The sequence below is a fragment of the Mobula birostris genome, chromosome 11 (genome assembly GCF_030028105.1).
Source record: "Mobula birostris isolate sMobBir1 chromosome 11, sMobBir1.hap1, whole genome shotgun sequence".
NCBI lineage: Eukaryota > Metazoa > Chordata > Chondrichthyes > Myliobatiformes > Myliobatidae > Mobula > Mobula birostris.
Genome location: NC_092380.1, coordinates 106,341,339 through 106,366,891, shown reverse-complemented (window position 1 = coordinate 106,366,891; position 25,553 = coordinate 106,341,339). Strand labels below are relative to the sequence as shown.

The window sequence follows — 25,553 nt, the reverse complement described above, 5'->3', positions numbered from 1 at the left end:
TACACCACCATCAAGAATGCCTACCATGCTATTCCACACTCTCAATTTGGGAAGTCTGATCACCTGGCTGTACTTCTACTTCCTGAGTATAGGCAGAGACTGAAGACTGCAGCACCAGTAGTGAGGACCAAGAAGGTATGGACTGCTTTGAATCGGTGGACTGGACTGTATTCAGGGATTCATCTTCAAACCTGGATGAGTATGCTGCAGTTGTTACCAACTTCATTAAAACCTGTGTGGATGAGTGTGTGCCTATAAAGGCTTACTGTACATTCCCAGACCAAAAGCTGTGGAGGAACGAGGAGGTCCATGGTCTGTTGAAGGCTAGATCTGTGGCATTCAAGTCTGGTGACCCAGGCCTGTACCAGAAAACTGGGTATGATTCGCGGACAGCTATTTCAAGGGATTAGAGAGAATTTTGAATGAGGTTGGAGGCAACATCAGATGCATGACAACTCTGGCAGGGTTTGCAAGACATTACCTCCTACAAAGCAAAACCCAATAGCATGAGTGGCAGCGATACTTCACTACCAGATGAGCTCAACACCTTCTATGCCTGCTTTGAAAGGGAGAATACAACTACAACTGTGGAGATCCCAGGAGTATTCAAGGACATTTTCAATGTCTCACTGCTACGGGCAGAAGTTCCCACTTGCTTCAGAAAGGCAACAATTATACAAGTGCCTTAGAAAAATATCAGTTGCCTTAATGACTATCGCCTGGTAGCACTCACATCTGCAGTGTTGAAATGCTTTAAGAGGTTGGTCATGACTAGAATGAACTCCTGCCTCAGCAAGGACCTGGACCCATTGCAATTTGCCTATCGCCACAATAGGTCAACAGCAGAGACAATCTCAATGGCTCTTCACACGGCTTTAGACCACCTGGACAACACCAACACCTATGTCAGGATGCTGTTCATCAACCATAGCTTAGCAATTAATACCATCATTCCCACAATCCTGATGAGAAGTTGCAGAGCCTGGGTCTCTGTACCTCCCTCTGCAACCAGAAGACCACAATCTGTGTGGATTGGTGATAACATCTCCTCCTTGCTGATGATCAACACCGGTGCACCTCAGGGGTGTGTGCTTAGCCCACTACTCTACTCTCTATATACCCATGACTGTTGTGGTGGACATAGCTCAAATACCATCTATAAACTTGCTGATGATACAACCATTGTTGGTAGAATCTCAGGTGGTGATGAGAGGGCGTACAGGAGTGAGATATGCCAACTGGTGGAATGATGTCTCAGCAACAACCTGGCACTCAACACCAGTAAGACGAAAGAGTTGATTGTGGACTTCTGGAGGGGTAAAGCGAAGGAACACATACCAATCCTCATAGAGGGATCAAAAGTGGAGAGGGTGAGCAGTTTCAAAATCCTGGGTGTCAAGATCTCTGAAGATCTAACCTGGTCCCAACATATCGATGCAGTTATAAAGAAGACAAGACAGTGGCTATACTGCATTAGGAGTTTGAAGTATGTCAACATATACACTCAAAAACGTCTATAGATGTACAGTGGAGAGCATTCTGACAGGCTGCATCACTGTCTGGTATGGTGGAGGGGTGGAGGACAACAGCACAGGACCGAAAGAAGCTGCAGAGGATTGTAAGTTTAGTTGGCTCCATCTTGGGTAGTAGCCTACAAAGTACCCAGGACATCTTCAAGGAGTGGTGTCTCAGAAAGGCAGAGTTCATTATTAAGGACCTCCAGCACCCAGGGCATGCCCTTTTCTCGATGTTGCCATCGGGTAGGAGGTACAGAAGCCTGAAGGTCCACACTCAGCGATTCAGGAACAGCTTCTTCCCCTCTGCCATCCAATTCCTAGGACACTACTTCACTTTTCTAATATACAGTATTTGTTTTGCATAATTTTTAATCTAGTCAATATACATATACTATAATTGATTTAGTTATTTATTATTATTACCATTTTGGTTTTTTCTTTTATATTATGTATTGCATTGTACTACTGCTGCTGCAAAGTTAACAAATTTCACGTCACATGCTGGTGAAAATAAACCTGATTCTGATCTGCAGGAAAATGAATCTCAGGGTAGTATATAAACTTTGAAGTCACCAACTTTGGATTTGATACATCCAAAATTACTGAATGGTGAAAGTTCTGGAGGTCTGGGCCGTGTCTTTCTGATTTTCCTGGATATAGAATGGCTATACACAAATGCATACAGCACAGAAGCAGTCGTTTGGCCCGTCATGTCCTTGCCGACCATCAGCTACCCGCTTACATTAGTCTCGTTCTTTTTTATTTTTCCTGCATACTCATCAACTTCAGTTTCTGTACACTGGGGGAAATTACAGTGGTCAATTAAGCAAACAATGTGCACGTCTTTGGGATGAGGGTGAAAACAAGAGCACCCAGGGGAAACCCATGCTATTATAGGGAGATGTGCAAACTTCATACATGTAGTGCCTGAGGTCATTGAACCCAGGACTCTGGCACGGTGAGGTAGTGGCTCAACTAATTGTACCATTGTACCACCCAAAATATGTTGGAGGAAAACTACACATAGTACATGTTTAAAACATAACTCGGCAACCTCATGCTAATTAGTTTGACCTCTTTACTGGGAAAACTTATAACTCAGGACAAAATGAATTTCTCATTTAGAAATTGGAATTGGATTTTTCTTGAACAGAAAAGCCTACAAAAATTAGTGGATACGCCCAGTCTATCACAGGGAAAGCGCTCACCACCCTTGAGCACATCACAGAAAAGCAGTATCAAGCACCCATCGTCCAAACCGTACGCCAATCTCACTGCTGCCAATGAAAAGTGGGTACAGGAGCTTAGATCCCACACCACCAGATTCAGCTGCAGTTATTACCCTTCAACCATCAGGCTCCTGAACCAGAGTGGATAACTTCGCTCTCCTCAATGCTGAACTGATCCCACAACCTATGGACTCACTTTCAAGGACTCTACAACTCACACACAAAATGCTGGAGAAACTCGGCAGTTTAGGCAGCATCTGTGGAAAAGAGTAAACTCTCTACATTTTGGGCCTAGAACCTTCATCAGGACTGGAAAGGAAGAGGGAAAGAAAGAAGTCAGAATAAGAAGATGGCAGAGGGAAGGAGGAGGTAGAGGTACAAGGTGGCAGGTGATAAAGCGAAACTGGAAAAGGGGGTGTGAAATAAAGAGCTCGAAAGTTGATTGCTGGTAAAACATATTCTCAATATTATTTATTTATTACTTGTTTTGTTTTGCTTTTGTATTTGCACAATTTGTTGTCTTTTGCACAAAGTTGTTTGTCAGTGTAGTTTTTCTTTAATTCTATTGTGTCTTTGTATTTACTGTGAATACCCGCAAGAAAATTAATCTCAGTACAATATATGGTGATATGTATGTTCTTTGATAATAAATTTACTTTGAAATTTGGATCTTAAAGCAAATATTGATTTGTTAAAGGCAAGTCATATTTAAATACCTGAGTGCATATTTCATGAAGTAATAGTGAGTTGATGAAATCACTGCAGGTTGATTGTATTTTCAAAGGTTATTTGATAAAATGCAATAAAGGGCTTGTCAGCATAATACTTTATACTTTATTGTCACCAAACAATTGATACTAGAACGTACAATCATCACAGCAATATTTGATTCTGCACTTCCTGCTCTCTGGATTACAAATATTAAATATATTAGTAAATATAAAAAATTTAAATTTTAAATCCTAAATAGAAAAATGGAAAGTAAGGTAGTGCAAAAAAACCGAGAGACAGGTCCGGATATTTGGAGGGTACGGCCCGGATTCGGGTCAGGATCCGTTCAGCAGTCTTATCACAGCTGGAAGGAAGCTGTTCCCAAATCTGGCCGTACGAGTCTTCAAGCTCCTGAGCCTTCTCCCGGAGGGAAGAGGGACAAGAAGTGTGTTGGCTGTGTGGGTTGTATCCTTGATTATCCTGGCAGCACTGCTCCAAAAGTGTGCGTTGTAAAGTGAGTCCAAGGACAGAAAATTGGTTTGTGTGATGTGGTGTGCTGCGCCGTGTTCACGATCTTCTGCAGCTTCTTTCAGTCTTGGACAGGATAACTTCCATACCAGGTTGTGTTGCACCCTAGAAGAATGCTTTCTACGGTGCATCTATAAAAATTAGTAAGGGTTTTAGGGGACAGGCCAAATTTCTTTAGTTTTCTCAGGAAATAAAGGCGCTGGTGGGCCTTCTTGGCAGTGGACTCTGCTTGGTTGGACCAAGTCAGGTCTTTTGTGATATTGACCCTGAGGAACTTAAGCTTTTGACCTGTTCCACTTGCACACCACTGATGTAAATTGGGTCGTGCGGTCCGCTACTCCTTCTGAAGTCAACAACCAATTCCTTTGTCTCGCTGACGTTGAGGGATAGGTTATTGTCTTCGCACCATGCCACCAGGTTCTTAATTTCCTCTCTGAACTCAAACTCATCATTATCCGAGATACAGCCTACAATTGTTGTGTCATCAGCAAACTTATATAATTATATACTTATATAATTGAAGCCTGTGAAATAAAATTGACTTTGTGATTAAGAGATTTTCTTAATTGTGATTAAGAAAAGAAGATTAATGGTGAATGGTTGCTTTTTGGACTGGAGAAAGGTGAACATATTTGTTCCTCTGTGTTTGGTGTTAGACAGAAAGAGCATGTCCCAGGGCTCACTCAACTGTTCAATGGGTCATTGCTGATCATCTACTTCAGTGTCCTATTCCTACTCTTTCTATTAGCATTCCTTAGCATTAAGAAATGGACCATAAGATATAGGAGCAGAAGTAGGCCATTTGGCCCATCAAGACTGCTCCACCATTCAATCATGGGCTGATCTAATTCTTCCAGTCATCCCCACTCCCCTGCTTTTACCCCATACCGTTTGATGCCCTGGCTAATCAAGAACCTATCTATCTCTGCCTTAAATACACCCAATGACCTGGCCTCCACAGCCGCTCGTGGCAACAAATTCCGCAGATTTACCACCCCCTGACTAAAGTAATTTCTCCACATCTCAGTTCTAAAAGGACATCCTTCAATTCTGAAGTCGTGCCCTCTTGTCCTAGATTCCCCTGCTTTGCCATATCTAATCTGTTCAGGCCTTTTAACATTCGGAATGTTTCTGTGCGATCCCCCCTCTTTCTCCTGAACTCCAGGAAATACAGCCCAAGAGCTGCCAGACGTTCCTCATACCGTAACCATTTCATTCCTGGAATCATTCTCGTGAATCTTCTCTGAACCCTCTCCAATGTTAGTATATCCTTTCTAAAATAAAGAACCCAAAACTGCACACGATACTCCAAGTGTGGTCTCACGAGTGCCTTATGGAGCCTCAATATCACATCCCTGCTCTTATATTCTACACCTCTAGAAATGATGGCCAACATTGCATTTGCCTTCTTCACAACCAACTCACCTGGAGGTTAACCTTTAGGGTATCTTGCACAAGGGCTCCCAAGTCCCTTCGCATCTCTGCATTTTGAATTCTCTCACCATCTAAATAATAGTAATAGTCTGCCTATTTATTTCTTCCACCAAAGTGCATAACTCTACACTTTCCAACATTTGCCACTTCTTTGCCCATTCCCCTAAACTATCTAAGTCTCTCTACAAGCTCTCTGTTTCCTCAACACTACCCGCTCTTCCACCTATCTTTGTATCATTGGCAAGTTTAGCCACAAATTCATTAATACCATAGTCCAAGTCACTGACCTACATCGTAAAAAGCAGCAGTCCCAACACTGACACCTATGGAACTCCACAGGTAACCGGCAGCCAGCCAGAATAGGATCCATTTATTCCCACTCTCTGTTTTCTGCCGACCAGCGAATGCTCCACCCATGTTAGTAAATTCTTTGTAATTCCATGGGCTCTTACCTAGCTAAACGGCCTCATGTGTGGCACCTTGTCAAACGCCTTGTGAAAATCCAAGTACACCATGTCTACTACATCTCTTTTGTCTACCCTGTTTGTAATTTCCTCAAAGAATTGCAGTAGGTTTGTCAGGCAGGATTTTCCTCTCGGGAAACCATGCTGGCTTTGGCCTATCTTGTCATGTGCCTCCAGGTACTCCATAATTTCATCCCTAACAATCGATTCCAACAACTTCCCAACCACTGATGACAGGCTAACAGGTCTATAGTTTCCTTTCTGCTGCCTCCCACCCTTCTTAAATAGCGGAGTAACATTTGCAGTTTTCCAGTCATCCGGTACAATGCCAGAATTTATCAATTTGAAAGATCATTGTTAATGCCTCTGCAATCTCACCAGCTACTTTCAGAACCCGAGGGTGCATTCCATCACGTCCAGGTTTATCCACCCTCAGACCATTAAGCTTCCTGAGCGCCTTCTCAGTCGTAATTTTCACTGCACAAACTTAGTTTCCCTGATACTCTTGAATGTCTGGTATACTTAATAGCAGATGCCACCTTTTTGAGATATCACTTTTTGAAGATATCCACGATGCTGGGGATGCCTTTGCAACCCACTGCAAATTTTTTTCCGATCCCGTATAGTGGCCCCTCTGTACCAGACAGTGATGCAACCAGTTAAAATGCTCACCACGGGACATCAATAGAAATTTGCTAGAGCTTTTGGTGAGCCATATATACCTGCTGGAGTTCCTTCTTCATAGTCACATCAATATGCAGGGCACAGGATAGATCCTCTGAGATATTGACACCCAGGGACCTGAAACTGCACACCCTTTTCAACTCTTGATAAGGGTTTAGTGTGTGTTCCCTCAACTTTCCCTTCCTGAAGTCCACAATCAATTTACAAAACACATGGACTGGTGGGGTGATGAAATTTAATACTGAGGTACAGAATGATGTATTTAAGTATCAAGAGTAAAGAGGCAATATAATCTTTACAAATCTTTCAAATGGCAGGAGAGTTTGTGAAAGCAGTTTACAAAGGCTTTATAAATATAAACATAAAGTGTAAAAGCGAAGCGGTTATGTTTAACACTAAAAACACTGGCTTGGAGGGAAAGTCTCTTAACCTGGGCACTTTACATCAGGAGGACTGCAAAAAAAAAAATTGGGGATAATAGACTTCTGTCAATTGGAACAGTTGGGATTGTTCTCTTGGGAGTAGACTAAATGGGGAAAAGATTGGACAGGTGTTTGGTATCATAAATAAAGAGACATTTTTCCGTTGAAGGATGGATTGACATTGCTGACATTGGCATAAGGAACAAAGGTAAATGCTTTCTTATTCAGTGAGTAATCATGAGGAATTTCTTTAGCCAGAGGGTGGTGAATCTGTGGAATTGTTTGCCACATATGGCTGTAGAGGCCAAGTCATTGGGTATATTTAAAGCAAAGATTGATAGGTTCTTGATTAGTAAGGGTGTCAAAGGTCAGGGAGAAGACAGGAGAATGGGGTTCAGAAGGATAGTAAATCAGCCATGATGAAATAGGGTGGACTCAATATTTAGGAGCAAAATGCTGATCACTTTGTATTTTGATTTAAGTGGCCTATAAAGATAAGAGGGGGTGATTAATGTACAGACTTTATTTACAAAAAGAGAATATTAAATTCTGCTCCTATGTCTTATGGTCATCACTCAAAAGGCTGAAGAAGCAGTTTCAACCATGACAAAGAGCAGTTGAATAACTACGGGTTTAAAAAAAATAATTGCAGGTCTCAGGCTAGGAGCCAAGATAGAAATGGTCTGGGTAACTTTTACTTTAAAAATGCTAGCATATACCCAAGGCCTCTTGTCACCAAGCAATGTGAAATATTAAGATGAGCTTCCAAGCAAACTTATGGGCCATATGAAAAGCACGGAAAAATGATGAAAACTTTGGGGATGTTTCTGGACTAATGCAAAATGAAATTCAGAGATTTAAGAACACAAAAAATTCTGCAGCTGCTGGAAGTCCACAGTTGCGCACAGAAAATGCTAGAGGAACTCAGCAATTCAGGTCGTATCTAGGGAAAGGAATAAAAAGTAGAAGTTTGGCGTGGACACCCTTTAACAGAACTGGAATCAGCTCGAAAGGTAGTCCCTTTACTCCTTTTCAAGGATGTAGAAGAGGTCAGATCATGGTGGACAGAGATGAACAGTTGCCTACAATTTATTTAGAACAAGGCCGTAGAACATTTAAAAACACGTGAATTTTGCAAATCAAAATCCTAAAAAGGTTATGATACAGGAGGAGGTCAATTAAGCCATTTGGGTGGAGAAAATAGTTTGCTTTAATCATGAGGTCTGCAGCCTAGTAGATTGTATCTCTTTATGTGCACCACATATTTTTCAAATGTGGGAGGGTTCTGCCTTTTGAGACAGTGAGTTTTGGATCTTGAACCCTGTCAGTGAAAAAAAGATTTTCTTCACTTCTGATCCTACTATACGTTGTATATACTGTATGTGCCCTGATCTTTAATTCTGAAGGGAAGTGGGTCTGTACCCATCAAGGCTCCTCAAAACTTTAGGCACCTCAATTAAATTAAACAAGAGCTACAAGGTAATGTTGCAGCTCTGTAAAATACTGATTAGACCCCACATGGAGTATTGTGTTCAGTTCTGGTAGCCTCACAAAAAGGATGTGGAAGCTTCAGAGAGTGTGCAGGGGAGATGTACCAGGATGTTGCCTGGATTGGAGAGTATGTATTATGAGGATGGGTCGAGTGAGCTAGGGCTTTCACTTTGGAGCAAAGGAGGATGAGAGGTGACTTGATAGAGCTGCACTGGATGATAAAAGTGAACAACCAGAGACTTTTTCCCAGGGTGGAAATGGCTAATAGGGGTCATAATTTTACAGTGATTGGGGGAAGATATTGGGGGGTGCGGAGTCAGGGGTAGGTTTTTTTAAACACAGGAATAGGTGCATGGACCGCACTGCCTGGTATGGTGGTAGAGGCAGATTCATGAGGGACATTTTAAGAGATTCACAGATAGGTACATGGATGAAAGAAAACAACCTTATCCAGTGTTTCTAACCACTGTAACTTTCCAGTCCTGGCATTGTGTAAAAATACAATATCTTTCCTGTGATTATGATGACTAGCTGGATTGGGAGTTATTGTATGTCAGTGAGAAGAGTCCTATCCTGTAGGTAATTTCTTTATTTCCATTCCATTCTATAGAGAGGAATTGAGGAAAATTCATTTGTTGCCTGAGGATGACAGCACTGACTGACAGAACCATAACCTATAACGTTACAGATGTTATGATGGAAACTGGGATGGAATAGGGTAGTTTTTGTCAAGGACCATGTAGTCTCCTGTGTCAATATTTTCTATTTTATTTTATGAACCTGTATTTGAATGTTCATTTTCATGAAGTTTAAATTGATAGGAACTATTTATTCATTTCAGGGAGATAAGTTTCAACTGTCGCGATCACCAGTTTTATTTTGAGGATTGGCCATGAATTCTGTAAAACATGGTAACGTTAGCAGATAAAAGTTGGAACTTTATGAAATAAATAAGGAAGAAAGTATTTAATAAATTCTCAGAATTATAATGCACTTTCTTTCTGTTGTGTTTTGATTTAACTTCTGTCAGAGGCTCAAGTTTTTGAATGGAGAGATGTTATTGACCTTAGAATTAATATACAGCTGAGATAACTGATCAGAGAATTAATTCCCCTGAGTTCATCCTATGCAGATGGCAATAGTGCATTTGCTACTTAATCAACATATTTTGGTTTTGATTTTGAAAGCTTCCTTGTTTCTTAATCTATTTAATACTTTGGAAGTAAAACTTAAAGTATCTCTCCAATTGGCACAAGAAAAAATCCATTCTAATGCATCAAAGTGCTTTTGTGGCCTGAATCCCAGATAGTTAATTTGATGTGAAGCATTGGCATTGTTTCTGGTGTGTCTCCTTTTCCTCTAAATAGCATATTGGAGGCCTATATAACTTAAAGCAATCTCTTTACAATTGCAGAATTATTTCACTCAAAACTGCTGCAGATCTTGTGGCACATCATTTCATGTGTCTCGCTGTGACCTTTAGCTGGAATGATGGGAGGTGGTAATGATAAACACACCCATTCATTTACTGAAATGATCACTCAAAAGTGCTTTGTTTCTCTCATCAGCATAGAGAATTTCCACATGTATCTTGAAGACATCATGCGACATCGATGGGAACTCGAAGAGGGGAAGGAAAACCCACTGCAGGGAATACACTTTAGGGGTCTTTCTTCCAGGGTAATTGTAGAAATTTTGCACAGACTATGTGATTACCGTTTGGATGCCACAGATGTATTTGACCTTCTAAAGGTAAGGGATTTTATTTTTTGGATTTTTTTCCCTCTTAAATATATTAACCTAGAGCAGGGGTGCCCGATCTTTTTTATGCCATGGGCCAATACCATTAAGCGGAGGATCTGTGGATCCCAGGTTGAGGAAGCCTGATGTAGAGGAATATTAGCACAATGGCGTTGGTCAGGTTGTTGAAATGTTGATGTTTTTGTAAGTATAAATTCGGTGTGCCACAATAAATGTTCTCAGTAGCCATTATAAACTTTGCAGTGTGCTGGTATAGAGCAGTTTTTAAAGTTGCTAAATTTATCTGCTGCAAATGTTTTCAGTGGCTTCCCAGTCTTAATGCCTCTTGTGTTCTGCTCTGATTTAAGATGTTTTTCACTGTACTTTCCTTCAAGGTTAGATTATTTATAGTTTTTGTAAAGATGCTGCTGTTAAATACAGGAACATGAAAATTGTGATTAGGTACCACATCTCTACTACTGAATTTCACTATTGTATTATTCTAAACTCCAAATTCACTGTCTTTCTGAACAAAATTATCAAGGGTTTAATTCCTTACATTTTTTAAAGTCAATTTCAAGTTTACTTTTCGTTGATTTAATTTGCATACATCTGACTGTTAATTGTACACCATAGAAATAGGCCTTTCAACCAACCATCATGCCTGTCTATAGTAATTGCATTTGCCTGCATTAATTCAATATCTTTCTGTTCCTTATTCACTAAGCTTGCATGGGGTTTCTTTATGCTTGTACCTTATGCCTCTATTAATAAAATTAAATATCCTTTTCTTCTTGAAGTAATTTTCACAATATGTCTTTTGGAGATTTGTGTGCAATCCTCTGAGCCTGCACCCTCTTATAAACCTTTGATTATTTGCCTCTCTTTATCCTTCCAGTGAAAATATATCATTTTTAATTTAATTGGCTCTGCATCTACTGCCTTCTCCAGTTTATATGACCTCTTGAAATCTTTTATCTTCTATATGGACTACAAACTTTACAATTATGTCTTGTTCAGGCCCTCCCTACAAGCACCCAAATATCTGTAGATACTACCCCACTTAATCCTAGTCACACCCCCACAAACCTGATGACTTCTGTAAGGAGGAGCAAGATCCAATAAAGGCAAGTGTTGGACCTGGTTAATGAAGGCGTAGGCCAGATCAAAGTGGCAGGGTTGCGTGACACTGAATCTCAAGTGGTGAGATCAAGAAGCACAAGGGATGATTTGCCCACTGCCCGCATACTCTCAGATGTCTTGATGTTAGGTACATGCATTCATTCCAATGAACTGCAGAGCTAGTTTCCTCACTCTTCACCTTCAGTAAATTTGTTCTTACCCATATATGTATTTTGATGTGATTTATTATCATACTGAGAAGGTATGGTTACTATATCAAATGGTTTTTGTGTGCTTTCCCACTGAAAGACAAAATTAACTTGGGAGTATCTGTCAAAATTTAACCAGTTCATTACTGGGGGGGGGGGGTGCGGCCTGTATATCCAGGTCTGAGCAATTAACTGTATATCAAGAAGAACTGTGGTGCTTGAACTTGAAAGAATGAACTTGGGTATCACGACTGCATGTCTCCCTCCTGTCTTACTAAAAAGCCAAAGCAAGGATGTGGTCCATGTTTACCTTTTTTTTTTCCTCCACAGTCTCCCCACCCATCACAATTTCTGTAGGTTATGCTTCATAAATTTCTCACATCTTGTAACCTTTTTTGTGGTACTCTATACTTTTTTAGGCTGTATATTCATATTTGTAGACTATAAAACCAAATAAAGATATTTATTGGGAGGAATGGTGTTACAAAGCATGATTTAGAGTCATAGAACACTACAACACAGGAACAGGCCTACAGCCCATCAGGTCTGTGCTAAACCATTAATCTGCCTAGTCCCATCAACCTGCAGCTGGACCATAGCCCTCCATACTCCTCCCATTCATGTATCCAAATTTCTCTTAAATGTTTAAATCAACCCTGCATCTACCACTTGAGCTGGCAGCTTGTTCCAAACTCTCATCACATTCTGAATGAAGAAATTCCCCTTAATCATTTCACCTTTCACCCTTAACCCATGACCTCTAGTTGTAGCCTCATCCACTTCAGTGGAAAAAACCTGCTTGCAGTTTACCCTATCTATACCTCTCATGATTTTGTATACCTATATAAAAATCTCCCTTCAATCTTCTACATTCCAGAGACTAAAGTTCTAACTTAGTTAACCTTTCCCTAGAACTTTTTTTTAATCTGACTCTTGGTATGATGTATATGAATTTTGTTTCAGGGTCTCGAAGCAGATAGCTTAAGAGTAGAAGCCCTCGGAGAGGACAACACTGGGGCTCGATACTGGTATTTCTATGGCACCAGGCTGTACAAAGAGATGCCTTCACCAGCACCGCCGAAGGAGGACCCAAAATATAAACTATCAAAGAATGATAATAAGTAATTAAAATTTTGTATTTTAATTCATTTAAATTTCTTTAAGTACAAGGTTGATTCAAATTGCCCGTTAATTAAGTGCAAAAATTCATTTTGATCAGTGTGCAGTGATGTCTCTCAGTTGAAGTATTGGAATTAGAGAGTACCTGGATATTTCAGGTAATTCTCCTTGAATATAAGGACTGTCTTAATGGCTCTGGCCCTGTAATCACTGGAGTTTAGAAGAATGAGGGAGGATCTCATTGAAACCTATCAAATATTGAAAGGCCAAGATAGAGTGGACGTGGAGAGGATATTTCCTATAGTGGGAGAGTCCAGAACCAGAGGGTACAGCCTCAGAATATAAGGATGTCCCTTTAGAATGGAGATGAGGAGTTTCTTTAGCTAGAGGTTAGGGAATATGTGAATATATACAGCTATGGAGGCCAAGTCATTGAGTACATTTAAAGCGGATTCTTGATTAGTAAGGGGATCAAAGATTACGGTGTTTTCCTTTCTTGGCCTTTTTGGCCCAATTATTCTTCTGTCTGCCTATGGGTTAGTTGCAGGTGTGTGTTTTTTTTCAACTACCTTTTTAAAATAAAAACAGAAACAGGTGTGGACTGTTCGGTATGTTTGTGGCTGGTGTTCTAGCTCAATGTCATTCCTTCTGTCTCCCGGTTTCATCCCTTTTGTGTCGAGATTGCTTGTGACTTCGCAAACAAGGTATTTTCTGGATGCTGGAAATCCAATGCAACCCACACAAAATGCAAGAGGAACTCAGCAGGTCAGACAGCATCTATAGAAGTGTATAAGCAGTCGATATTTTGGACCGAGACCCTTCTTCAAGACTGGAAAGGAAGGGGGAAGATGCCAGAATAAAAAGGTGGGAGGGAAAGGAGGACCAGCTGGAAGGTAATAGGTGAAGTCTGAGGAAAAACTTCTTCACACAGAGAGTGGTGAATCTGTGGAATTCTCTGCCACAGGAAACAGTTGAGGCCAGTTCACTGGCTATATTTAAGAGGGAGTTAGATATGGCCCTTGTGGCTAAAGGGATCAAGGGGTATGGAGAGAAGGCAGGTACAGGGTTCTGAGTTGGATGATCAGCCATGATCGTACTGAATGGTGGTGCAGGCTCGAAGGGCCGAATGGCCTACTCCTGCACCTATTTTCTATGTTTCTAAGACAGATTGGTAGAAAATGTAAGGGGCTGGAGAGGAAGGAATCTGATAGGAAAAGAGAGTGAACCAGAGGAGGAAGGGAAGGATTAGGAGACCCGGGGGGAGGTGATAGGCAGGTGAGGCCAGAGTGGGGAACCGAAGAGAGGGAAAGGGAGGGGAAGAAATAACTTCCAGAAGGGGAAATCGATATTCATGCCATCATGTTGGAGGGTAACCAGACAGAATATGAGCTGTTGCTCCTCCACCCTGAGAGAGACCTCATCATAGCAGAAGAGAAGGCCATGTACCAACATGTTGGAACAGGAAGGAGAATGGGAATTAAAATGGCTGGTATCTGGGAAGTTCCATTTTTGGCAGATGGAGCAGAGGTGCTTGACAAAGCAGTCCCCTAACTTACCGAAGTTGAAGAGGCTGCATCAGGAGCACCAGATACAATAGGCAAACCCAACAATCCACAGGTGAAGTGTTGCCTCACCTGGAAGGACTGTGTGAGGCCCTGACTGGAGGTGAGGGAGAAGGTGAATGGGCAGGTGTAGCACTTCGGCCGTTTGCAGGGATAAGTGCCAGGAGGGAGATTAATGGAGAGAGGTAAATGGGCAAGAGAAATATAGAGGGAGCCATCCCTGCAGAAAGTGGGAGGGGAGGTAAAGATTGTTTGTTGGTACAATCCCTTTGGAGATGGTATAAGTTGCGAAGAATGATGTGTTGGATATGGAAGCTCATGGGGTGGTAGGTTAGACCAAGAGGAACTCTTTCCCTATTAAGGCAGCAGGAAGGTGGGGTGAGAGTGGATGTCCAGGAAATGGGGGAGATGCGGATGAGGGCAGGATCAGTGCTGGAGGAGAGGAAACCACTTTCTTTGAAGGAGGGCAACATCTCCAATTTCCTAAAAAAAAACGGATGTGGAGGTGAAGGAACTGAGAAAAAGAAATAGCATATTTACAAAAAAAATTAGTGGTATTTTCTAGATGCAGGTTTCCCCCGCCATCCGAAGGTAGAGCGTTCCTATGAAACGGTTCGTAAGCCGGAATGTCGTAAAGCGAAGAAGCAATTACCATTTATTTATATGGGGAAAATTTCTGAGCGTTCGCAGACCCAAAAGTAACCTATCAAATCATGCCAAATAACACATAAAACCTAAAATAACAGTAACATATAGTAAAAGCAGGATTGATATGATAAGTACACGGCCTATATAAAGTAGAAATACTTCTCTACAATCATTGCCGCACTGTTCTCCATAGCGAAAATCTCACGCAAGCGCTCTCGGCAGAAACATGGTGCAAGTGCTGTTGGCAGAAACGCGGCACAAGCACTCTCGGCAAAAACACTCTCTCCAGTAACCTTCAAGCTATGAAGCTGCCAAATCATACCAAATAACACGTAAAAATACACAACCTATATAAAGTAGAAATAATGTATGTACAGTGTAGTATCACTTACGGGAATCAGGAAGACATCAAGCACACTGATGATGGTGTGGTAGGCTGAGTCGTTGGAGGTTGGGGTGGTGCAGTGGCCCCCACCCTCCGGGCAGCCGACCGATACCGATCCGCGATGAAATCAGCAATCGCCTCTGATCTGGGCCGACATTTATGTGCCGAGCGGCACCTAATTAATTAGCTTGTTTATTTCGGCTTTTTTTCTTAAAGATGTACTGGGTGCGTCCCGACTACCGCTGCATTCTTCGCGGATTGGTATCTGTCCGCAGCCCAGGGGTTGGGGTGGTGGGACACTGGGGTGTCATCTCGTCATCTGTTTCCATCAGGGCAGGCAAGTCATCATCTTCTTTGTCTGCTTGCCTCGATGCAGTTGGTCAAGGTTCGTCGTCTGCTGTGGCTGATGTTGAAGGCTTGAAAAACGACAGTATGCTTGACTGCTTAGCCTCGCGCATTTTTCTATCATACAGTTCTTTGTAAGGACTCAAACCGTCTTGCAAATATTCCCTAAACCGACATACCCTTTCAAAATTAAAGTCGTATTTTTCTGCAATAATTTACAGAGAAAATCTCACGCAGTTGCTTCACATTCAGTTCCTGGACATCTTCACTTTTGGTCCGTTTGCTACTGCATTCGGTTTCAATTGTTATCCTTTCCTCTTCCAATTGCATCAGCTCTTCATCTATCAGTTCTTGGTCATGGGATGCCAAAACCTCTTCAACATCATCTTTGTCAACTTCCACAAGCCAAGCTCACTTTGTCCTTACTTCGTTTACCACGATCGAAACGCTTAATTATGTCTAGTTTTACGCTAAGTGTAACACTCTTACAAGCTCTTTTAGGCTTTTCTGATACCTTAGAACTCACCTTGAAAATGGATGCTCACAGGCACGTGTTTAAGCAATGCCGGTGAGAATGCAGTTCCGAATCCAGGAGAGAGTGGCTGCTCGGGGTGTGCGCTGCTTTTTTTCGCGCGCTGCCTTTTTTTGTAACAGTGAAAACACCAAGAACAGGTAACTAATGTAGGTCTTTCGTAACAGCAATGTGTGGTAAAGTGAATGTTCGAAAATTGGGGGATTTCTGTATTGTCAGATGTTAACTTTCAGTGAGTCACTGTAACCTTTGCTTTCTAGGAAAGGAAAGAAACTCAAAGAGGAACAAAAAATGAAAAATTCCAAGGTATTACATAAAAATATTACAAAAACTGAAAATGAGAAGCTGAAGAAAAAGTGGAAACTTCGTTACAGTTTATCAAAATCAAGGTAGGATAGAACATACAAACAGCAGTTCAGTTTCATAATGTGTTACAGTTAAGTAACATTTTGCTGAATAATGCTTGTTACTGTTGCAATTAACACATTTCTTCCAGACTTTAAGATTTCAGTTTCCTGTTTAGGTTTGAGCGAGGAGAAAAGGGAAGTGGATTGCTTGGTGGAACCTCTGATGAAGAGGCTAATGTGCAGAAGGAAAATGATGCAATTGGATGTAATGGTAAGAATGTATAAGGACAAAGCACTATTGGTGGTACTTATTGGCAGGTGATGAGTGATGAAGAATATGCGCTAAGTGGCATTTAGTAAATTGCTAATTAGATGTAGATTATGGAACTGAAACAGTTCATGATTATATCATACTGATATAGAAACATAGAAAATAGGTGCAGGAGTAGGCCATTCGGCCCTTTGAGCCTGCACCGCCATTTATTATGATCATGGCTGATCATCCAACTCAGAACCCCGCCCCAGCCTTCCCTCCATACCCCCTGACCCCCGTAGCCACAAGGGCCATATCTAACTCCCTCTTAAATATAGCCAATGAACTGGCCTCAACTGTTGCCTGTGGCAGAGAATTCCACAGATTCACCACTCTCTGTGTGAAGAAGTTTTTCCTAGTCTCGGTCCTAAAAGGCTTCCCCTCTATCCTCAAACTGTGGCCCCTCGTTCTGGACTTCCCCAACATCGGGAACAATCTTCCTGCATCTAGCCTGTCCAATCCCTTTAGGATCTTATACGTTTCAATCAGATCCCCCCCTCAATCTTCTAAATTCCAACGAGTACAAGCCCAGTTCATCCAGTCTTACTTCATATGAAAGTCCTGCCATCCCAGGAATCAATCTGGTGAACCTTCTTTGTACTCCCTCTATGGCAAGGATGTCTTTCCTCAGATTAGGGGACCAAAACTGCACACAATACTCCAGGTGTGGTCTCACCAAGGCCTTGTACAACTGCAGTAGTACCTCCCTGCTCCTGTACTCGAATCCTCTCGCTATAAATGCCAGCATACCATTCGCCTTTTTCACCGCCTGCTGTAACTGCATGCCCACTTTCAATGACTGGTGTATAATGACACCCAGGTCTCGTTGCACCTCCCCTTTTCCTAATCGGCCACCATTCAGATAATAATCTGTTTTCCTATTTTGCCACCAAAGTGGATAACTTCACACTTATCCACATTAAATTGCATCTGCCATGAATTTGCCCACTCACCCAACCTATCCAAGTCACCCTGCATCCTCTTAGCATCCTCCTCACAGCTAACACTGCCACCCAGCTTCGTGTCATCCGCAAACTTGGAGATGCTGCATTTAATTCCCTCATCCAAGTCATTAATATATATTGTAAACAACTGGGGTCCCAGCACTGAGCCTTGCGGTACCCCACTAGTCACCGCCTGCCATTCTGAAAAGGTCCCGTTTATTCCCACTCTTTGCTTCCTGTCTGCTAACCAACTCTCCACCCACACCAATACCTTACCCCCAATACCGTGTGCTTTAAGTTTGCACACTAATCTCCTGTGTGGGACCTTGTCAAAAGCCTTCTGAAAATCCAAATATACCACATCCACTGGTTCTCCCCTATCCACTCTACTAGTTACATCCTCAAAAAATTCTATGAGATTCGTCAGACATGATTTTCCTTTCACAAGTCCATGCTGACTTTGTCCGATCATTAAATGAAGCATTTAATAAAAATCCCAATCATATGTTAGCTCTGGGGGGTGCTGGTGGAAAAAGTTCATATGTGCTCAGTTCTGGTCACCTCACTACAGGAAGGATGTGGAAACTATAGAAAGGGTGTAGAGGAGATTTACAAGGATGTTGCCTGGATTGGGGAGCATGCCTTATGAGAGTAGGTTGAGTGAACTCGGCCTTTTCTCTTTGGAGTGGTGGAGGATGAGAGGTGACCTGATAGAGGTGTATAAAATGATTAGAGGCATTGATTGTGTGGATAGTCAGAGGCTTTTTCCCAGGGCTGAAGTGGCTAACACGAGAGGACACAGTTTTAAGGTGCTTGGAAGCAGGTACGGAGGAGATGTCGGGTGTAAGTTTTTTTTACGCAGAGAGTGGTGAATGCGTGGAATGGGCTGCTGGTAACAGTGGTGGAGGCAGATATGATGGGGTCTTTTAAGAGACTCCTGCAGCTTAGAAAAATAGAGGGCTATGGGTAACCCTAGGTAATTTTTAAAGTAAGGACATGTTTGGCACAGCATTGTGGGCGGAAGGGCCTGTATTGTGCTGTAGGTTTTCTGTGTTCCTCTATCATTGAAGTAACTGTGCCACAAGTCCTTGATTTGCACTCTTGCTGTACAAATATAAATGTTGTTAAGTCATCCATAATGCTAAACAACCACCCCCATGTTCCTTCAGCACATTAGGCATGATATTGTATTGAAACTTCTGAAGATAGTCATTGGGTTATCCTTGGGCTACTTCACATTTGTATCATCTGGTTCTGGAGGCCTAATGTCAAAAAACTTCAAACGTAGATGGATTTGTATTTACTTTTGTTTCAATTGCATGAGGTTTGATTGGCACGTAGTATTTTCTAATCAGGTGTATTTTACATACTTAGTCGAGGTGATGAGAGCTTTGGGGGAATTCAGATTAATTTATCACGTGTACATGGGAACATTCAGTGGAATGCATCGTTTGCGTTAACAACCAACACATTCCGGTGCCAACATAGCACGTCCACAGTGCTCAGTAGAGCACACAGAACAGAACAGCAGCAGCAAAACAAGCCCCTTTCCTCACTCCCATCAAACCTCCGACCCACCCCACACACAAACAGTCCTCCAACTCCAGGACAGACCGCCGGGCTTCAACTCCTGGGCTTCGATCTTCGGTATCGATTCGGGTTCCTTAGACAGTAGTTTAACTTGGATGTTATTCTTCATAGGGTTTGACAGCATTCCTCAAGTGTGGTGAATACAAAGCCAAAATATAATACTAATTCTCTCCATGATTAATTTCTGGAACTAGTTTCTTCAGTACTGCATATAGATGAAAAGAGCACATGGAGTCTTGTATGTCACACTTTAGAAGAATGGAAACATCTGGCTGAGTCCTTTGGAGAGAGTCAGTGTGCAAAGGAAAAGAAGCTGTATAAAATATTAACCGAGAACTTCATCCCTGAGATCAGCAATCTACTTGTACAGAAGGTGAGCTCATTTCTGTTTAGGTAAATATAGGTAACATCATGAGTAGGACAAGAGCACAGGGGCATGCCCAAAAATTTATCACAGGCTAGTCAGCAAAACTCTGTAGAAGCAAGAAAAAAGAGAGTCAAAATAAAATTTATTTTTGAAGTACCAAGGTAGTAATGTTACCATATTCGGGGCAGCACAGTAACATAGTGGTTAGCACAGCGCTATACAGTACCAGTGACCTGGGTTCAGTTCCTGCCTCCGCCTGCAAGGAGTTTGTGTGCTCTCCTCATGACCACGTGGACTTCCTCCAGATACTCTGGTTTCTTTCCAGAGTCCGAAGATGTACGGTTGGCAAGTTAATTGGTCATTGTAAACTGTCCCATGATTAGGCTAGCATTAAATTGGAAGATTGCTGGGCGGCGTGGCTTGAAGGGCCATATGGACCTATTTGCTGTATCCCAATAAAGTAAAAAAAAATCCTACCTTGAGATTCATTTTCTTGCGGATATTTGCAGAAAATAAAGAAATACAATAGAATTTTTGAAAAACTATTCAAATACAAAGACCAACAAAAAATCGTTTGCAAAAGAAGACAAATTGTGTAAATAAAATAAATAATATTGAGAACATGAGTTGTAGAGTTCTTGAAAGTGGGTCTGTAGGTCGTGGCATCAGTTCAGAGTTGTGGTGAATGAATTTATCCACAACGATTCAGCAGACCGACGTTTCAGGTGTAATTACTATTCCCGATCCTGGTGGTGTTGGATCCAAAGCTTCTGTACTCCCTGCCTGTTCGTAATGTGTGTTCATTTTGATAGTGCTTGGAAAGGGGAGAGACGTGTGGCATTTGAAATTGGTTATATGCAAAAATTATAAGGTGAATATGCGACAATACCTTCTTAGGTGGAGAACAGTTGTGATCTACAATTTGCTGCCTATTTGGTTGATAAAAAAACATAATCACTTAGAGCTTTCAGGAAGAAATTGGATGGGAAAATAATTTACAGAGATGAGGAAACAAGTGGGGAAATGGGATGACTTGAGGAGCTCTACCTATAACCAAAATTGTATGCTGAATAGTGGTTTCCAAAAAAAAAAAGTTTATGAAATAAAAAGGCTTACAGAGTGTTTTCCCCCTTTAGAATTTTCTTCTTGATTGATGCATGTTGGTGAGTCTCTTAGGAATGTAGGGGACGTGTTTCATCTCTAAATTGATCGATTTAATTGCTTGGCTGTCAGAAGTTAATTAATATGTTTGGCTTTCAAGTTCAGTCTTTTATTTCCCTTTTGAAAGGACTTGGCTTGTAACTAATGGGAAGAAAGGTTTTATCATTCTCCACTTGCAATTATCCATTGTGCTGGTCCTTGGAAGGAAAGTGCAGTCTTTGGTCGGAGAAAATGGGAAATACAGAGCTGCAGAATGAAGATGTAGTTCATTTCCTATTTTCAGTCCAAACAGTTGATCCTTTAAATTGTGGATTTCATGGTATTTATAGCTGAATAATACAAATTAACAGGGTTTCTCCAATACAGGCTTAGATGCCATCTAAATAAAAACACATTATAGCTTGTGGCAGAAACTCATTCCAAAGACTAAGCCACATTGGCTGTCTTCATTTAAAGTGTAAGCAGATGATGGTGGCCAACATGAAATCGTAACACTTTCAATCGACAAAGATGTAAATAATATTCCCAGTTTCCCTTTCACCACTGAGTGAGTGACTCTGTATCTCAGTGTCAAAAAATAACCATATGGCATAATTAAATTTTCTTCTGGTCTCAGGAGAAACAACTGCAGAAGAAATTTGCTGAAATGCTTCCTCGTAGGGCTTCAGATCGTCTCCTTGTGAAACGTACGCAGCAGGAGGAATTGGTAAGTGATCATTTCCACCATCTCTTTCCCAATTGCATGCTGCAGATGATGGGCAAGTCGCCTTCATTGTACTTTTAGAGCAACACTGTGTGGATGAGGTAAAAAGATGGATGGGAGCCTGGAATGATCAGATCCCTACCACCCCATCTATGTGACCATGTCCCATCAATTACTGCATCTTCCTCCATAGTATCCAGCCCTATTAGCAAAATATAGGGCTATGTAGGAGGGAATGTTAGATTGATCCTTGTATAGGTTAAAAGGTCGGCACAACATCATGGGCCAAAGGGCTTGTATTGAGCTGTACTGTTCTATGTTCTAAGTCATCATGATGTACCTCCCTGTCAATTAACACGTGACTTGTGCAAATACCAGGCATGATATACTGATACTGACATTGAGTTCCCAAAGTATTCCAAACTTTGAAGATTGTCGACATTTAGTAGGCAAATCAGTATGCAAGTGTGCCGCCTCTTCCCAGAAACATAGGTAGTATGAGTCACCTTAAAAATGTAACTATGTGCCTAATGTAAATTTAGATGAATCTGCCTTGTATTACGCATATTTTGACCCAAGAATTTGTGATATTTGCAGGTTTCATCCCTACTGAAGGAAAGGCAGGCTGTGTATGGTAGACTGGGGGATAACAGAATGAAAGATGGGTACTACTATGCAGCCCAGCGGCTGTTTACACCACAGGAAATTAAGCAAATTGAGGAAGAAGGAAGAATTCTTGCACGTGAAGGTAAGTCTGTGTTCCTTAATGTCTTCAACACGATAATTTTTTTGGCAGAAAAATATTTGAAATATTTCTCCATTGCTGAAGAAGATTTGTTGTACTTCCATGTGCAAAATTTGGAGTATATTGGGGCATTATACAGTTTTGTTTAAAATACCTTCCATGTTAGAACAGAATTCATGCCAGGTCACTTTAGTTTGTTCATACAGGAGTTTGGTGCCAATGAACTATTCTTTGGGGAGCTGTTGCTCCTGTCTATTTCCCTGCTGAATATTTGAGTAATTTGTGGTTACCACATGGGTCTGTTTCGTTTAGGAGTTGATCTTGTCATGCACCCCGGCCTGATTTTTCTACACTGCAGAAAATAATAAATTAAAACTTACTTAAGCAATGGCTTAATCTTTATTCCATTACGATAGTAGCGTAGGGGTTAACAAGATGCTATTATAGCTGGGGCCATTGGAGTTCGGAGTTCAGTTCTGATGCCATCTGTAAGAATTTTGTATGTCCTTCCCCTGAAGTGCATGGCTTTCCTCTGGGTACTCCAGATTCCTTCCATAGTCCAAAGACATGCTAGTTAGTAGTTTAATTGGTCATTGAAAATTGTCCAGTGATTAAGCTAGGGTTAAATTGTTGGGTAGCTGGCAAGAGCAGCTCGGTGAGCCAAGAGAGTTTGTTCCACACAGTATCTCTAAGTAAATAAAATAGGATAATTAAACAATGTTAGCAGTAATGGCAATTTACAAATTTCATTGTAATCAATCTTTGCACTTTCAGTTACAAGGCGCTTCATTTCTGGTCTTGGATTCCATTCTAAACTGCATCAAGAGAGTCTAAGACAGATGGCTCAAAATCTGAAAGAGTAAAGGAGACTTAAATATTTCTGAACTACAGAACTATAAGATAGAACATAGAATAGTACAGCACATTACAGGCCCTTCGGCCCACAGTGTTGTGCTGACCCTCAAACCCTGCCTCCCATATAACCCCCCAATAACCACTCAAAATAGTCATAGAACACTTCAACGTTAAGATGTTTAATCACAATTGATGATTCTATTTACCTTAATTGCTTGGTTAATTTATTTGTACTCTGATAGAAACAGAGTTAGCTTTGAAATGTTGGGGGTGGGGTGCTGTACAGTCGAGTAGTGAATAGCACAATCACTTTACAATGCCAGTTTATAAGATTGGGGTTCAATTCCCACTGCTATCTGTAAGGAGTTTGTATGTTCTACCTGTGACTGCATGAGTTTCCTCAGGCGCTCTGCTTTCTTCCCACATTCCAAAGATGTACGTTGAGGATTGGTGAGTTGTGGGCGTGTTTGTTTTGAAGCAAACAACGCATGTTCGATGTACATGTAACAAATAAAATTAATCTAAAAAGAAACATGCAGAGATATCTTCATTATTCATTACAAAGTTCAAATTCCATTTTAGGAATCTAAATCTGATACCAAAAGTGAGCATAAAGCTGTCATAAAATCCTGTCTGACATTGGCATCAGGCAAGGAACCCAGTTGTCCTTGCCTAATCTGACTGAATTATGTCTTAAGACCCTCGTCATCTATGCTGCAGACCTGCAAGCTGATTGCAGCGGTTCTAGCCGATTGGCTTTTCTGTACACAAAGGATGGCAATTAATGAATCTTTGGTTGCTGCTGTGTTACAAGAATGGGTAGTGTTTTTCAGTTTATGAGAAAAGAAAGTACTTTTGTTTTACTTTAATGTTTTGATGATATGGTACGTGTAAGTTAAGGTTGTTATTACTCTTGCCATATAATTAGGAAACATTCCAATAACCAAAAAGCAATTTGCACAAAATATACAGCTAGCTAACTAACTTAGAAATAGGTATAAAAGAAAAACTTTGGATTGCCATTCTCCAAAATAGTCTGGTTGCCTAAATCTTTTGGCCCTTATTTTCCTTGTCTGTGGTTTTGTGCATCATATTCAAAACGATATGTTGCTCTGGAAGGGGGTGTGGGAAATAATCACTTAAAATAGTCATAGAACGCTTCAGCACTGAAATAGGCTGTTCAGCCCATCGAGTCCATGTCTTGTCTGTCTACTGAAACTTCCTGTAATATATCCTGAATGTCTCATAATTATGTTTTATTTTTGAAAAAGGAATGTTTTGAATCTGGAAGGAGAAAAAAACAAAACTAATCACATTATAAGCTGATGAATGTACAATAATGTGCTGTGAGACCCTGTATCTTTCAGAATCAAATACTGCATGACACTATACATTTAGAAAATTGCAGTCTTTCTTTGGCCTAGTCAGGGTGTTTTATTTTAAACCCTGTCAAGGACAAACCTATTTGACCTTTTTGTTGCCTTTGTAGACTGGCAACATGATAGTATTGGCAAAGAGAGACCACCACAAAGCAAATAAATATACCTTGACACGTAATGTAAATGCAACATGTTTTATTATTGAAGAGGGGAGTTTTGTCCTGATGTTGACTTCATCTATCTGCTCCCCAAAATAGAACGAGCAAAGCGCCGACAAATGCGAGAAGAGAAGTCAATGATATCCAATGCTAAGAGTGTCCTGAAGAGAAAGCACAATGCATCATCTCATTCCCCAGTCAAGTCAGAAGAACCCGAGAAGAAAAGACTTGAAGTGTAAGCAGTCTTCGGCTCTGCACTCTGTTGTTGGCCATTTTCCATGTTCTGACATTTTGAATCTTCGTACACTTCCCATTTTGTCCATCTACTCAAGATCTTTTGTTTCCTTGGGGAACCTTATTGATGGTTACATGGGTAATTCATTGTTGTGATACAAACCTAAGTGAACCAGAAAGAACTTGATGGAGGCGTACAAGAAGGTAAGAGGCGTAGATCAAGTGGACAGCCAGAGTGTTTTTCCCAGGGTCAAAATGGCTAATATGAAGGGGCATAATTTTAAAGTGATTGCAGGAAGGTATAGGGAAGGATGTCAGAATTGAATTTAGCGGAGGGTAGGAGAAATGCCTTATCCTGTTGGTCCATGACTGATGCATTATTTTGATTTTTATTTTTACCTGTTTGACAATAGCAGTCTTTTTCCCCCTCCAGGCATTATACAGATGATGAACAATATGTTTCAATGTATAAAGGTCAGTGACATTTCTTTTGTTATTCAATCTATAAGAATTGACAGTGCTGTAAGTGTAACTTGCTGAAACTTCAGTGACAATGCCTTTTAGCAAATCTGAACATTTAATGTCTTTGCATATTGTCTTGCCTTCTGATTGGAC

At 41.0% G+C, this 25,553-nt stretch overlaps 1 protein-coding gene across 2 annotated transcripts in view; it reads left to right on the top strand.

The window, feature by feature from the left end:
* Nucleotides 1-25,553, top strand: part of LOC140205290 (uncharacterized) — a 97,420-nt gene that overhangs the window by 45,969 nt on the left and 25,898 nt on the right. For both annotated transcript variants that reach the window (XM_072272797.1, XM_072272796.1), the window contains exons 3-11: nt 10,049-10,232; nt 12,515-12,672; nt 16,403-16,531; nt 16,666-16,760; nt 19,531-19,709; nt 21,481-21,570; nt 22,165-22,315; nt 24,804-24,939; nt 25,372-25,412. In XM_072272797.1, coding sequence (XP_072128898.1) covers nt 10,049-10,232; nt 12,515-12,672; nt 16,403-16,531; nt 16,666-16,760; nt 19,531-19,709; nt 21,481-21,570; nt 22,165-22,315; nt 24,804-24,939; nt 25,372-25,412 — 1,163 coding nt within the window. The remainder of the gene's footprint in view (nt 1-10,048; nt 10,233-12,514; nt 12,673-16,402; nt 16,532-16,665; nt 16,761-19,530; nt 19,710-21,480; nt 21,571-22,164; nt 22,316-24,803; nt 24,940-25,371; nt 25,413-25,553) is intronic.